Source organism: Anas acuta, chromosome 33 (assembly GCF_963932015.1).
Source record: "Anas acuta chromosome 33, bAnaAcu1.1, whole genome shotgun sequence".
NCBI lineage: Eukaryota > Metazoa > Chordata > Aves > Anseriformes > Anatidae > Anas > Anas acuta.
In genome coordinates, this window is record NC_089011.1 from 60,053 (window position 1) to 72,260 (window position 12,208).

A 12,208-nucleotide genomic window follows, 5' to 3' on the forward strand; every position below is an offset into this window, starting at 1 on the left:
TCAGCCGCACGGCACGGGCCCCCGCACGGCCGTGGGGAGCCGGGGCCGCCGGCAGCCTCCGCGGGACCGGGCCCTACCTGGGACGGCGGCCAGGAGGAGGAGGAGGGCGAAGGCGTGAGGCCGAGGACTCATGGTGGGGAAGGGAAGGGGTGCTGGGTGCTGTGGGGACGCTGAGAATTTGAAGATGCCCAAGGGGGCATTAATTGGGTTAACCCTCCTTGGGTTATTTCACTGAATTGAGTTAATTCGTAATAAGTCAACGTAGCCCACCGCTCTCTGTCCTTCCTCCCCAGGGCTGCGGGCGGCCGAGACCTTGGATGAGTCTGGAGGGGGCCTCGTGAGTCCCGGGGGGTCCCTGACCCTGGTCTGCAAGGGCTCCGGATACACCTACAGTGAATACCGCATATATTGGGTGCGACAGGCACCTGGGAAGGGGCTCGAATACGTCGCCCAAATTGGCTACAGTGGTAGTAGCACATACTACGCACCAGCGGTTGAGGGACACTTCACCATCTCCAGAAACGACGGGCAGAGCACGGCCACCCTGCAGATGAACAGCCTCAAGGCCGAAGACACCGCCACCTACTACTGCGCAAGAGCTACTGATAGTGGTGGTTGGGGTATTGATAGTGCTGATGGCCTTGATGGGTCAAAATAGTAACATCACCAGTACGATTATCAGGACCAGAACCAGAACAAATATCACCAGCAGCACCAGGAGCAGCATCAATTTCATTAGTATCGTCACAATCACTGTAAGCACTTTTCGCGCAGTAGTAGGTGGCGGTGTCTTCAGCCTTGAGGCTGTTCATCTGCAGGGTGGCCGTGCTCTGCCCGTTGTTCCTGGAGAGGGTGAAGCGTCCCTTCACCGCCGACGCGTAGTCTGTGCCACTACCACTGCTGCCAATACTCGCGACGTATTCGAGCCCCTTCCCGGGTGCCTGTCGCACCCAATACATGCCGTAGCTGCTGAAGGTGAAGCCGGAGCCCTTGCAGACCAGGGTCAGGGACCCCCCGGGACTCACGAGGCCCCCTCCGGACTCATCCAAGGTGGCGGCCGCCCGCAGCCCTGGGGAGGAAGGACAGAGAGCGGTGGGCTCAGCCGCACGGCACGGGCCCCCGCACGGCCGTGGGGAGCCGGGGCCGCCGGCAGCCTCCGCGGGACCGGGCCCTACCTGGGACGGCGGCCAGGAGGAGGAGGAGGGCGAAGGCGTGAGGCCGAGGACTCATGGTGGGGAAGGGAAGGGGTGCTGGGTGCTGTGGGGATGGGCATATTTGAAGGTGCCCAAGGGGGCATTAATTGGGTTATTGGGCATTCATCTCCTTGGGTTATTTCACTACACTGAGTAAATTCATAATAGGTCAACGGAGCCCACCACTCTCTGTCCTTCCTCCCCAGGGCTGCGGGCAGCCGAGACCTTGGATGAGTCCGGAGGGGGTTGAGTGAGTCCCGGGGGGTCCCTGACCCTGGCCTTCAAGGCCTCCGGCTTTGACTTCAGCAGCTACAGCATGGGATGGATCCGGCAGGCCCCCGGGAAGGGGCTCGAATACGTCGCGGGTATTGACGATGATGGTAGTTACACAAACTACGCGCCGGCGGTGAAGGGACGCTTCACCATCTCCAGGAACAACGGACAGAGCACGGCCACCCTGCAGATGAACAGCCTCAAGGCCGAAGACACCGCCACCTACTACTGCGCGAAAAGTGCTAGTGGTTATTGGAGTGCTGATTGTGCTCGTGTATAGATGGTGACAATATTAGCATCACCTGGAGCATTATGATCATTACAAAGACCATCACCAACACCATCAGCATGACCAGTACCACAACCAGTGCCATCAGCAGCTCCAGCACCAGCAGCACCATCAATCCTAGCAGCATAAGCACAACTACTACCAGCACATTTTGCGCAGTAGTAGGTGGCGGTGTCTTCGGCCTTGAGGCTGTTCATCTGCAGGGTGAGCGTGCTCTGCCCGTTGTTCCTGGAGATGGTGAAGCGTCCCTTCACCGCCGGCGCGTATCTTGTGGTACTACCATCGCTGCTAATACTCGCGACGTACTCAAGCCCCTTCCCAGGTGCCTGTCGCACCCAGCTCATGCGGTAGCTGCTGAAGGTGAAGCCGGAGCCCTTGCAGACCAGGGTCAGGGACCCCCCGGGACTCACGAGCCCCCCTCCGGACTCATCCAAGGTGGCGGCCGCCCGCAGCCCTGGGGAGGAAGGACAGAGAGTGGTGGGCTCAGCCTGGGGGGTCCCAGACCCTGGATTGCAAGGGCTCCGGCTTCACCTTCAGCAGTGTCGGCATGGTATGGCTAGAACATGCACCTGGAAAGGTGCTCGAGTTTGTTGTGACTATTAGCGAGGGTGGTGGTACCACATACTACGCGCCGGCGGTGAAGGGACGCTTCACCATCTCCAAAAACAACGGGCAGAGCACGCTCACCCTGCAGATGAATAGCCTCAAGGCCGAAGACACCGCCACCTACTACTGCGCGAAATATGCTTACAGTGGTGCTGGTAGTGGTGCTGGTGAGATTGCTGATGCTGCTGGTTGTGTTGGTTGTGGTGCTGGTCGTGCTGATGGTGTTGGTGATGGTCTTCATGACGTTGTTGATGGTGCCAGGTGCACTGGTAGTGGTTGGTGTGGTGGTAGTGCCAGTGATGTTGATCGCTGACAATATAAATATCACCAGCACCGTCATAAAGACCAGAACCAGAACCACCAGCACCAGCACCAGCAATATCCTCACCATAACTCCAACCACTACTACCACCTTGTTTTGGAGATGCTTTTTGTGGGCAGGAGAATTTGTGCCCAGGCCCTTTCCCTGTGCCATGGATGAAGGCAGCAGCACCATCAGCCTCATCAACATAATGATCAATATCAGCGTGAGCAGGGCCTTCATCGTCATCACCATCATCATCACTTAGTAGTTGAGTGAGTAGTAGTGGTGATAGGAGGATGGTTGGAGTAGGTGACCTTGTAGCTCCTTTCCAAACTTGTGTTTTTGGTGCTGGTGCTGGTGATGTTAATACTGTCAGCCATCAACACCACCAGCACTACCACCACTCCAAGCACTACCAGCATAACCTCTCGCGCAGTAGTAGGTGGCGGTGTCTTTGGCCTTGAGGCTGTTCATCTGCAGGGTGGCCGTGCTCTGCCCGTTGTTCCTGGAGATGGTGAAGCGTCCCTTCACCGCCGACGCGTATCTTGTGGTACCACCACTGCTGCCAATACTCGCGACGTACTCGAGCCCCTTCCCAGGTGCCTGTCGCACCCAGTTCGTGTTGTAGCTGCTGAAGCTGGGGATGTTTGGGACTCCTCAAATAGAGGGACACCTTGACTCTTTTTATCTTACTGTTCACATTTCTATGATTACACTTTTACCCTTTCATGGCTACTTTTCCCCAGATCTAGGGGTGCTGTGCTGTGAAGACCTTGGGCAAGAATTGTCCTTCTCCCAGACAGGGTGTCCAGCAGAGTCCAATTCCTTGTGGTTATTTACAGTGGTGGTAGCGGTACGTCCTGAACCATCACCAGCAGCACCATCAATCGGATCAGGAGTATAACCATAAGCACCGTAAGCACCTTTCGTGCAGTAGTAGGTGGCGGTGTCTTCGGCCTTGAGGCTGTTCATCTGCAGGGTGACCGTGCTCTGCCCGTTGTTCCTGGAGATGGTGAAGCGTCCCTTCACCGCCGGCGCGTAGGCTGTGTAACTACCATCAGTGCTAATAGCTGCGACGTATTCGAGCCCCTTCCCTGGTGCCTGTCGCACCCACTGCATGTTGTAGCTGCTGAAGGTGAAGCCGGAGCCCTTGCAGACCAGGGTCAGGGACCCCCCCAGGTTGAGCCCACCACTCTCTGTCCTTCCTCCCCAGGGCTGCGGGCGGCCGAGACCTTGGATGAGTCCGGAGGGGGCCTCGTGAGTCCCGGGGGGTCCCTGACCCTGGTCTGCAAGGGCTCCGGCTTCACCTTCAGCAGCTGGGGCATGCAGTGGGTGCGACAGGCACCCGGGAAGGGGCTCGAATACGTCGGTGCTATTAGCACTGGTGGTGGTTGGACAGGCTACGCGCCGGCGGTGGAGGGACGCTTCACCATCTCCAGGGACAACGGGCAGAGCACGCTCACCCTGCAGATGAACAGCCTCAAGGCCGAAGACACCGCCACCTACTACTGCGCGAAAGAAGCTGGTGGTGGTGGTTGGGGTTATGGTGAAGGTATTGCTGGTGCTGCTGATGCTGGAGCTGCTGATGACACTGGTTGTGGTACTGGTCATGCTGATGGTGTTGGTGATGGTGTTTGTGATGTTTATGATGGCCTTGGTGATGATAATATTGGCAGCCATCAACACCACCAGCACTACCACCACTCCAACCAGCACCATAACTTTTCGCACAGTAGTAGGTGGCGGTGTCTTCGGCCTTGAGGCTGTTCATCTGCAGGGTGGCCGTGCTCTGCCCGTTGTTCCTGGAGATGGTGAAGCGTCCCTTCACCGCCGGCGCGTAGTATGTGGTACCATCAGTGTTAATAGCTGCAACGTATTCGAGCCCCTTCCCGGGTGCCTGTCGCACCCAATACATGTCGTTGCTGCTGAAGGTGAAGCCAGAGCCCTTGCAGACCAGGGTCAGGGACCCCCCGGGACTCACGAGGGTCCCTCCGGACTCATCCAAGGTGGCGGCCGCCCGCAGCCCTGGGGAGGAAGGACAGAGAGCAGTGGGCTCAGCCTCAATAATCCCTCACCCTGGTCTGCAAGGGCTCCGGCTTCACCTTCAGCAGCTACGGCATGGGATGGATCCGACAGGCACCCGGGAAGGCTCTTGAGTTCGTCGCGAGTATTAGCAGTGATGGTAGTACCACAAGATACGCGCCGGCAGTGAAGGGACGCTTCAGCATCTCCAGGAACAACGGGCAGAGCACGCTCACCCTGCAGATGAACAGCCTCAAGGCCGAAGACACCGCCACCTACTACTGCGCGAGAGACTATCGTAGTGGTCAGGCTCTTGATGGTGCTGGTGGTGGTGCTGACAGTGTTGATGTTCCCATGTTGATGTTGGTGCTCTTTATGATGATGGTGTTGGAGATCTTGGTGTTGTTGCCCTTCATGATGATGACCATGGTGCTGTTGCTGTCAATATTGATGGTGCTCATGAGAGCTGCGGGAGGAGAACCTGCTGGTGACCGGGGTGAGTTGTGTCAGGGCCTTTCCATGAGCCACGAGCAATGACAGCAGCACCAGCAGCACCAGCAGGCCAACCACCAGCAGCACATCCAATCCCGTTATAACTTCTCGTGCAGTAGTAGGTGGCGGTGTCCTCGGCCTTGAGGCTGTTCATCTGCAGGGTGAGCGTGCTCTGCCCGTTGTTCCTGGAGATGGTGAAGCGTCCCTTCACCGCCGACGCGTACCATGGGCTACTACCATCCTTGCTAATACCCGCGACCCACTCGAGCCCCTTCCCGGGCGCCTGTCGCACCCATGCCATGAGGTAGCTGCTGAAGGGGAAGCTGGAGATGTTTGGGACTACCCATGCACTGCAGCGAGCTCAGTTTTACCCCCAGTATCACAACATTTTGTTCCAAAAAGAAACTACTTTCCCATTTTTGGCCATCCTTCTCCCAAATAGAAGAATGCGTTGCCTCTTATGCTTACTCTTGACCTCACTATGGTCATGCTTTTGCCCTTTCATGGGTATTTTTACCCCAAATACAGAGATGTTAGCCTCTATATACCCTCTTTGCCCCAAATATGAGCACCTGGCCCATTTTCAGGGGCAATGTGGCCACACAATGGGGGGTGTTTGCCATTTATGGATATTTTTCAATGCAAATAATACACATTTCCTACTTTTTAACACTATTTTGATTGAAATTGGGGTATTGATTATTATCCTGGCCATTAACGCACATTTTACATGGATTTTTTCCTCCTTTTTCCTCTTTTTTTCCAGAATAGTAGCATATTTTTAGCACTTTCGGGCCATCTGAGTCTAAAATGTGGGAATGACGTTGCACTCCAGAAATCAAAACCCCCAATTTGAGAAGTTTTTGCTGAGACCTGCAGCGCTGCCCAGCCAAGCGCAGCCAGCCAGATGTTTGTGCGGGGGCTATTTCTGGGCAGAAAAACGAGTTATTTTGGTACGGCCTGAAACCTCAGCAGCTGGAGCAGCCCCAAAACACGGCTGCTTTCTGTTTTCTGTGTGCATTTTAGAGAGACTACAATTAAATTACTCAGCATTAATAAATAAAAATCTATCCAATTAAGTATTTCCATTTCATAAGTGATCAGGGATCACGATGAAATAACTCAAAGCACCCGATAAATTAGTGCAGGGTAGAGAATTAAATGGAATAATGAAGAAATGAAACAAATGCTAGTCAAAGATCAAAATGAAATAATTCCAGAGGCACAATTAATTAGAATATGGAGGAAAATGCCCCAAAAATCAACTTTGTTGAGTTCCTTGTGTTCACCGAAGAACCGCAATGAGCTCCAGTCAAGAATCAACCATGGAATAATTGAGTGCGTGCAATTAATGACTGCGTGGTAAGGAATGCAATGAAATACCCCAAGGAGGAAACGCAATGAACGCCCACTCCTGGAACCTTCAAAAACGCCCATCAACAGCGTCCCAACAGCACCCAGCACCCCTTCCCTTTCCCACCATGAGTCCTCGGCCTCACGCCTTCGCCCTCCTCCTCCTCCTGGCCGCCGTCCCAGGTAGGGCCCGGTCCCGCGGAGGCTGCCGGCGGCCCCGGCTCCCCACGGCCGTGCGGGGGCCCGTGCCGTGCGGCTGAGCCCACCGCTCTCTGTCCTTCCTCCCCAGGGCTGCGGGCGGCCGAGACCTTGGACGAGACCGGAGGGGGCCTCGTGAAGCCTGGGGGCTCCCTGACCCTGGTCTGCAAGGGCTCCGGCTTCACCTTCAGCAGCTACCCCATGTTTTGGGTGCGACAGGCACCCGGGAAAGGGCTGGAATACGTCGCGAGTATTACCGGTGGTGGCAGCACATACTACGCGCCGGCGGTGAAGGGACGCTTCACCATCTCCAGGAACGACGGGCAGAGCACGGCCACCCTGCAGATGAACAGCCTCAAGGCCGAAGACACCGCCACCTACTACTGCGCGAAAGGTGCTGGTAGTCATACTACAACTCCTGGTAGTGACATTTCTGGTGCTCCTGGTGCTGGTTACATTGATGCTGGTGGTGACATTAAAAATGGTCTTGGTGATGTTGACGGTCTTGGCATTGATTGTGGTGGTGCTGGTGGTGCTGGTGGTGGTGGTGGTCACATTGGTCATCTTGATCACCCAAATCCCTGGCATTCCACCCCAAATCATTTGCTGAACCCAAATCATTCCATTGACCCCAAGGTACTAAATTAAGCCCAAATTTACTGCTCCATGCCCCAAACTTGCACCAGGGAGTCCCTGATCCTGGCCTTCAAGGGCTTCGGCTTCACCTTCAGCAGCTACCACATGGGATGGGTGCAACGGGAACCCAGGAAGGGACTTGAGTACGTCACGGGTATTCAGAGCGATGGTAGCACATGGCACGACCCCGTTACGAGCAGTAGTAGCAGAAGTACACGCAGGCAGAGCTGGGATGAGTTGTGTTGGGACCTTGCAATGGGCCATGGATGAGACCAGTAGCACCAGCAGCACCAGCAGCACCAGCAGCACCAGCAGCACCATCAATCCAATCAATAGCAGTACAACCACCGCAAGCATAACTTCTTGTGCAGTAGTAGGTGGCGGTGTCTTTGTCCTTGAGGTCATTCATTAGTAGGAAGAACACACTCTGCCCCTTGTTCCTGGAGATGGTGAAGCGTCCCTTCACCGCCGACGCGTACCATGTGCTACTACCATCACTGTTAATAACTGCGACCACTTCGAGCCCCTTCCCGGGTGCCTGTCGCATCCATCCCATGCCCTTGCTGCTGAAGTCAAAGCCGGAGCCCTTGCAGACCAGGGTCAGGGACCCCCCGGGTCTCGCGAGGCCCCCTCCGGACTCATCCAAGGTCTCGGCCGCCCGCAGCCCTAGGGAGTAAGGACAGAGGACTTTGGGCTCCGTTGACTTATTACGCATTTACTCAGTGCAGTGAAATTCCCCAAGGAGGGTTAACGCAATTAATGCCCCCTTGGGTGCCTTCAAATACGCAGCGTCCCCACAGCACCCAGCACCCCTTCCCTTCCCCACCATGAGTCCTCGGCCTCACGCCTTCGCCCTCCTCCTCCTCCTGGCCGCCGTCCCAGGTAGGGCCCGGTCCCGCGGAGGCTGCCGGCGGCCCCGGCTCCCCACGGCCGTGCGGGGGCCCGTGCCGTGCCGCTGAGCCCACCGCTCTCTGTCCTTCCTCCCCAGGGCTGCGGGCGGCCGAGACCTTGGATGAGTCCGGAGGGGGCCTCGTGAGTCCCGGGGGGTCCCTGACCCTGGTCTGCAAGGGCTCCGGCTTCGACTTCAGCAGCAAGGGCATGGGATGGATGCGACAGGCACCTGGGAAGGGGCTCGAAGAGGTCGCAGCTATTAGGAACGATGGTAGTAGCACATGGTACGCGTCGGCGGTGAAGGGACGCTTCACCATCTCCAGGAACAACGGGCAGAGCACGCTCACCCTGCAGATGAACAGCCTCAAGGCCGAAGACACCGCCACCTACTACTGCACGAGAAGTGCTAGTGGTTGTTGGAGTGGTGATTGTGCTCGTGTGTTGATGGCTGACGATATTAGCATCACGCGGGCCATTATGATCATTACAAAACCATCACCAACACCATCACCATGACCAGTACCACAACCAGTGCCATCAGCAGCTCCAGCACCAGCAGCACCATCAATCCTAGCAGCATAAGCACAACTACTACCAGCACATTTTGCGCAGTAGTAGGTGGCGGTGTCTTCGGCCTTGAGGCTGTTCATCTGCAGGGTGGCCGTGCTCTGCCCGTCGTTCCTGGAGATGGTGAAGCGTCCCTTCACCTCCGGCGCGTAGGCTGTGCTACCACCACTGCTGCTAATTTCTGCGACGTATTCGAGCCCCTTCCCAGGTGCCTGTCTCATCCATGCCATGTTGTAGCTGCTGAAGGTGTATCCGGAGCCCTTGCAGACCAGGGTCAGGGACCCCCCGGGACTCACGAGGCCCCCTCCGGACTCATCCAATGTGGCAGCTGCCCACAGCCCTGGGGAGGAAGGACAGAGAGCGGTGGGCTCAGCCTCGGGGAGCCTTGACCTGGGTCTGCAAGGGCTCGGACTTCAGCTTCAGCTACTACGGCATGAACTGGGTGCGACAGGCACCTGGGAAGGGGCTCGAAGAGGTCGCAGCTATTAGGAACGATGGTGGTAGCACATGGTACTTGCCGGCGGTGAAGGGACGCTTCACCATCTCCAGGAACAACGGGCAGAGCACGGCCACCCTGCAGATGAACAGCCTCAAGGCCGAAGACACCGCCACCTACTACTGCGCGAAAGATGCTAGTGGTTATACTACAGCTCCTGGTAGTGACATTGCTGGTGCTCCTGGTGCTGGTTACATTGATGCTGGTGGTGACATTAAAAATGGTCTTGGTGCTGTTGACGGTCTTGGCATTGATTGTGGTGGTGGTGGTGGTGGTGGTGGTGGTGGTGGTGGTGGTCACATCGCTCATCTTCATCACCCAAATCCCTGGCGTTCCACACCAAATCATTAGCTGAACCTGACTCCTTCCATTGACCCCAAGGTACTAAATTAAGCCCAAATTTCCCGCACCAGCAGCACCAGCAGCACCATCAATCCAATCAATAGCAGTACAACCACCGCAAGAATAACTTCTCGTGCAGTAGTAGGTGGCGGTGTCTTCGGCCTTGAGGCTGTTCATCTGCAGGGTGGCCGTGCTCTGCCCGTCGTTCCTGGAGATGGTGAAGCGTCCCTCCACCGCCGGCGCATAGTGTATGCTACTACCACTGTAGCCAATTTGGGCGACGTATTCGAGCCCCTTCCCAGGTGCCTGTCGCACCCAATATATGCGGTATTCACTGTAGGTGTATCCGGAGGCCTTGCAGACCAGGGTCAGGGACCCCCCGGGACTCACGAGGCCCCCTCCGGACTCATCCAAGGTCTCGGCCGCCTGCAGCCCTGGGGAGGAAGGACAGAGAGCGGTGGGCTCAGCCTGCGTAGTCCCTGACCCTGGTCTGCAAGGGCTCCGGCTTCACCTTCAGCAGCTACTGGATGTATTGGGTACGACAGGCACCTGGGAAGGTGCTTGAGTGGGTCGCGACTATTAACCCTGATGGTAGTAGCACTTACTACGCGTCGGCAGTGAAGGGACGCTTCACCATCTCCAGGAACAACGGGCAGAGCACGGCCACCCTGCAGATGAACAGCCTCAAGGCCGAAGACACCGCCACCTACTACTGCGCGAAACAAGCTGGTAGTGGTGCTTGGAGTTATGCTGCTGGAACTGATCGTGCTGCTGGTTCTGCTGACATTTCTCATGGCCCAGGGAAAGGCCCCGACACAACTCACCCCGGCCACCAGCGGGTTGTCCACCCGCAGCTCTTCTCACGCAGCACTGGCCTCTGGGGTCATCACTTCTGAGCCTTTTCACCCAAGAAATCCTCAGGGTGATGATTGACTGATGTCCCCCTTGGGTTTCTGCAAGGTCTGGACCACCGCATGGCCAGGGTCCTTCTGGAGAACCCCCTGATGGAGGGGCTGCATGGGCAGAGGGTGATGGAGGTTGGCCAAGGGATGAAGGGTGGTCATTAAAACACCACCAAATGGAAGGGTGATGGTGGAGGAGACCCCAAAATGCATGTCCAAGGCCCTTCCGTGTGCTCTGCGTGGTACCAACACCACCACCACGTGCAACACCAATACCATAAGCAGCACCAGCATAACTACTAGCAGCTCTCGCGCAGTAGTAGGTGGCGGTGTCTTCGGCCTTGAGGCTGTTCATCTGCAGGGTGAGCGTGCTCTGCCCGTTGTTCCTGGAGATGGTGAAGCGTCCCTTCACCGCCGGCGCGTAGTATGTGCTACCATAGCTGTCAATACCCGCGAGCCACTCGAGCCCCTTCCCGGGTGCCTGTCGCACCCAATACATTTCATTGCTGCTGAAGGTGAAGCCGGAGCCCTTGCAGACCAGGGTCAGGGATTATTGAGGACTACCCAGGCTGAGCCCACCGCTCTCTGTCCTTCCTCCCCAGGGCTGCGGGCGGCCGAGACCTTGGATGAGTCCAGAGGGGGCCTCGTGAGTCCCGGGGGGTCCCTGACCCTGGTCTGCAAGGGCTCCGGATACACCTTCAGCAGCTACCACATGTTTTGGGTGCGACAGGCACCTGGGAAGGGGCTCGAGTTCGTCGCTACTATTTGGAGTGATGGGAACACGTGGTACTTGCCGGCGGTGAAGGGACGCTTCACCATCTGCAGGGACAACGGGCAGAGCGTGTTCTTCCTACTGATGAGTGACCTCAAGGCCGAAGACACCGCCACCTACTACTGCGTGAAAAGTGCTGATGGTTATGGTGTTGGTGTTGACGATATTGGTGGTGCTGGTGCTCCTGGAGATCTTGGTGCTGGTGCTGGTGATGTCAATATTGTCAGCCAGCAACACCACCAGCACTACCACCGTACCAACCACTACCAGCTTCTTTCGCGCAGTAGTAGGTGGCGGTGTCTTCGGCCTTGAGGCTGTTCATCTGCAGGGTGAGCGTGCTCTGCCCGTTGTTCCTGGAGAGGGTGAAGCGTCCCTTCACCGCCGGCGCGTACTCTGTGTAACTACCATCATCGTCAATACCGGCGACGTATTCGAGCCCCTTCCCGGGTGCCTGCCGGATCCATCCCATGCCCTTGCTGCTGAAGTCAAAGCCGGAGCCCTTGCAGACCAGGGTCAGGGACCCGCTGGGACTCACGAGGCCCCCTCCGGACTCATCCAAGGTGGCGGCCGCCCGCAGCCCTGGGGAGGAAGGACAGAGAGCGGTGGGCTCAGCCGCACGGCACGGGCCCCCGCACGGCCGTGGGGAGCCGGGGCCGCCGGCAGCCTCTGCGGGACCGGGCCCTACCTGGGACGGCGGCCAGGAGGAGGAGGAGGGCGAAGGCGTGAGGCCGAGGACTCATGGTGGGGAAGGGAAGGGGTGCTGGGTGCTGTGGGGACGCTGCGTTTTTGAAGGCGCCCAAGGGGGCATTAATTGGGTTAAGTCTCCTTGGGGTATTTCACTGCACTGAGGTATTTAATAATAAGTCAATGGA

At 57.2% G+C, this 12,208-nt stretch overlaps 2 protein-coding genes and 3 gene segments (V, D, J or C); 2 read left to right on the forward strand and 3 right to left on the reverse strand.

Moving 5' to 3' along the window:
- LOC137846517 (uncharacterized) overlaps window positions 1–192 on the reverse strand; it is a 26,962-nt gene extending 26,770 nt beyond the window's left edge. Inside the window, exon 1 of the mRNA XM_068664534.1 lies at window positions 78–192. Within this exon, the coding sequence (XP_068520635.1) occupies window positions 78–132 (55 nt within the window). The 5' untranslated portion in view covers window positions 133–192. The remainder of the gene's footprint in view (window positions 1–77) is intronic.
- The window catches only part of LOC137846550 (Ig heavy chain V region 6.96-like), a 10,022-nt gene extending 6,793 nt beyond the window's left edge, over window positions 1–3,229 (forward strand). Inside the window, exon 3 of the V gene segment in view lies at window positions 3,131–3,229.
- LOC137846549 (immunoglobulin heavy variable 3-23-like) lies at window positions 585–1,270 on the reverse strand. The segment is given in 2 exon segments: window positions 585–1,069; window positions 1,176–1,270. Coding segments are annotated over 2 exon segments (525 nt in total).
- LOC137846547 (immunoglobulin heavy variable 3-23-like) lies at window positions 1,563–12,105 on the reverse strand. The segment is given in 2 exon segments: window positions 1,563–2,209; window positions 12,022–12,105. Coding segments are annotated over 2 exon segments (549 nt in total).
- On the forward strand, window positions 6,565–7,393 carry LOC137846541 (uncharacterized). Its single transcript, XM_068664555.1, has 2 exons — window positions 6,565–6,715; window positions 6,822–7,393. The coding sequence occupies exons 1-2, from the start codon at window positions 6,580–6,582 to the stop codon at window positions 7,376–7,378; spliced, it is 693 nt and encodes a 230-aa protein (XP_068520656.1). The 5' UTR covers window positions 6,565–6,579; the 3' UTR covers window positions 7,379–7,393.
- Window positions 12,106–12,208: the final 103 nt, after the last annotated feature.

Excerpts from the sequence above, each read along its gene's own strand:
- LOC137846541 (XM_068664555.1), top strand. The coding sequence starts at position 6,580 with ATGAACGCCCACTCCTGGAACCTTCAAAAACGCCCATCAACAGCGTCC. Across the intron at positions 6,716-6,821 it reads CCTCCTGGCCGCCGTCCCAG|GGCTGCGGGCGGCCGAGACC; the intron begins GTAGGGCCCGGT and ends CTTCCTCCCCAG.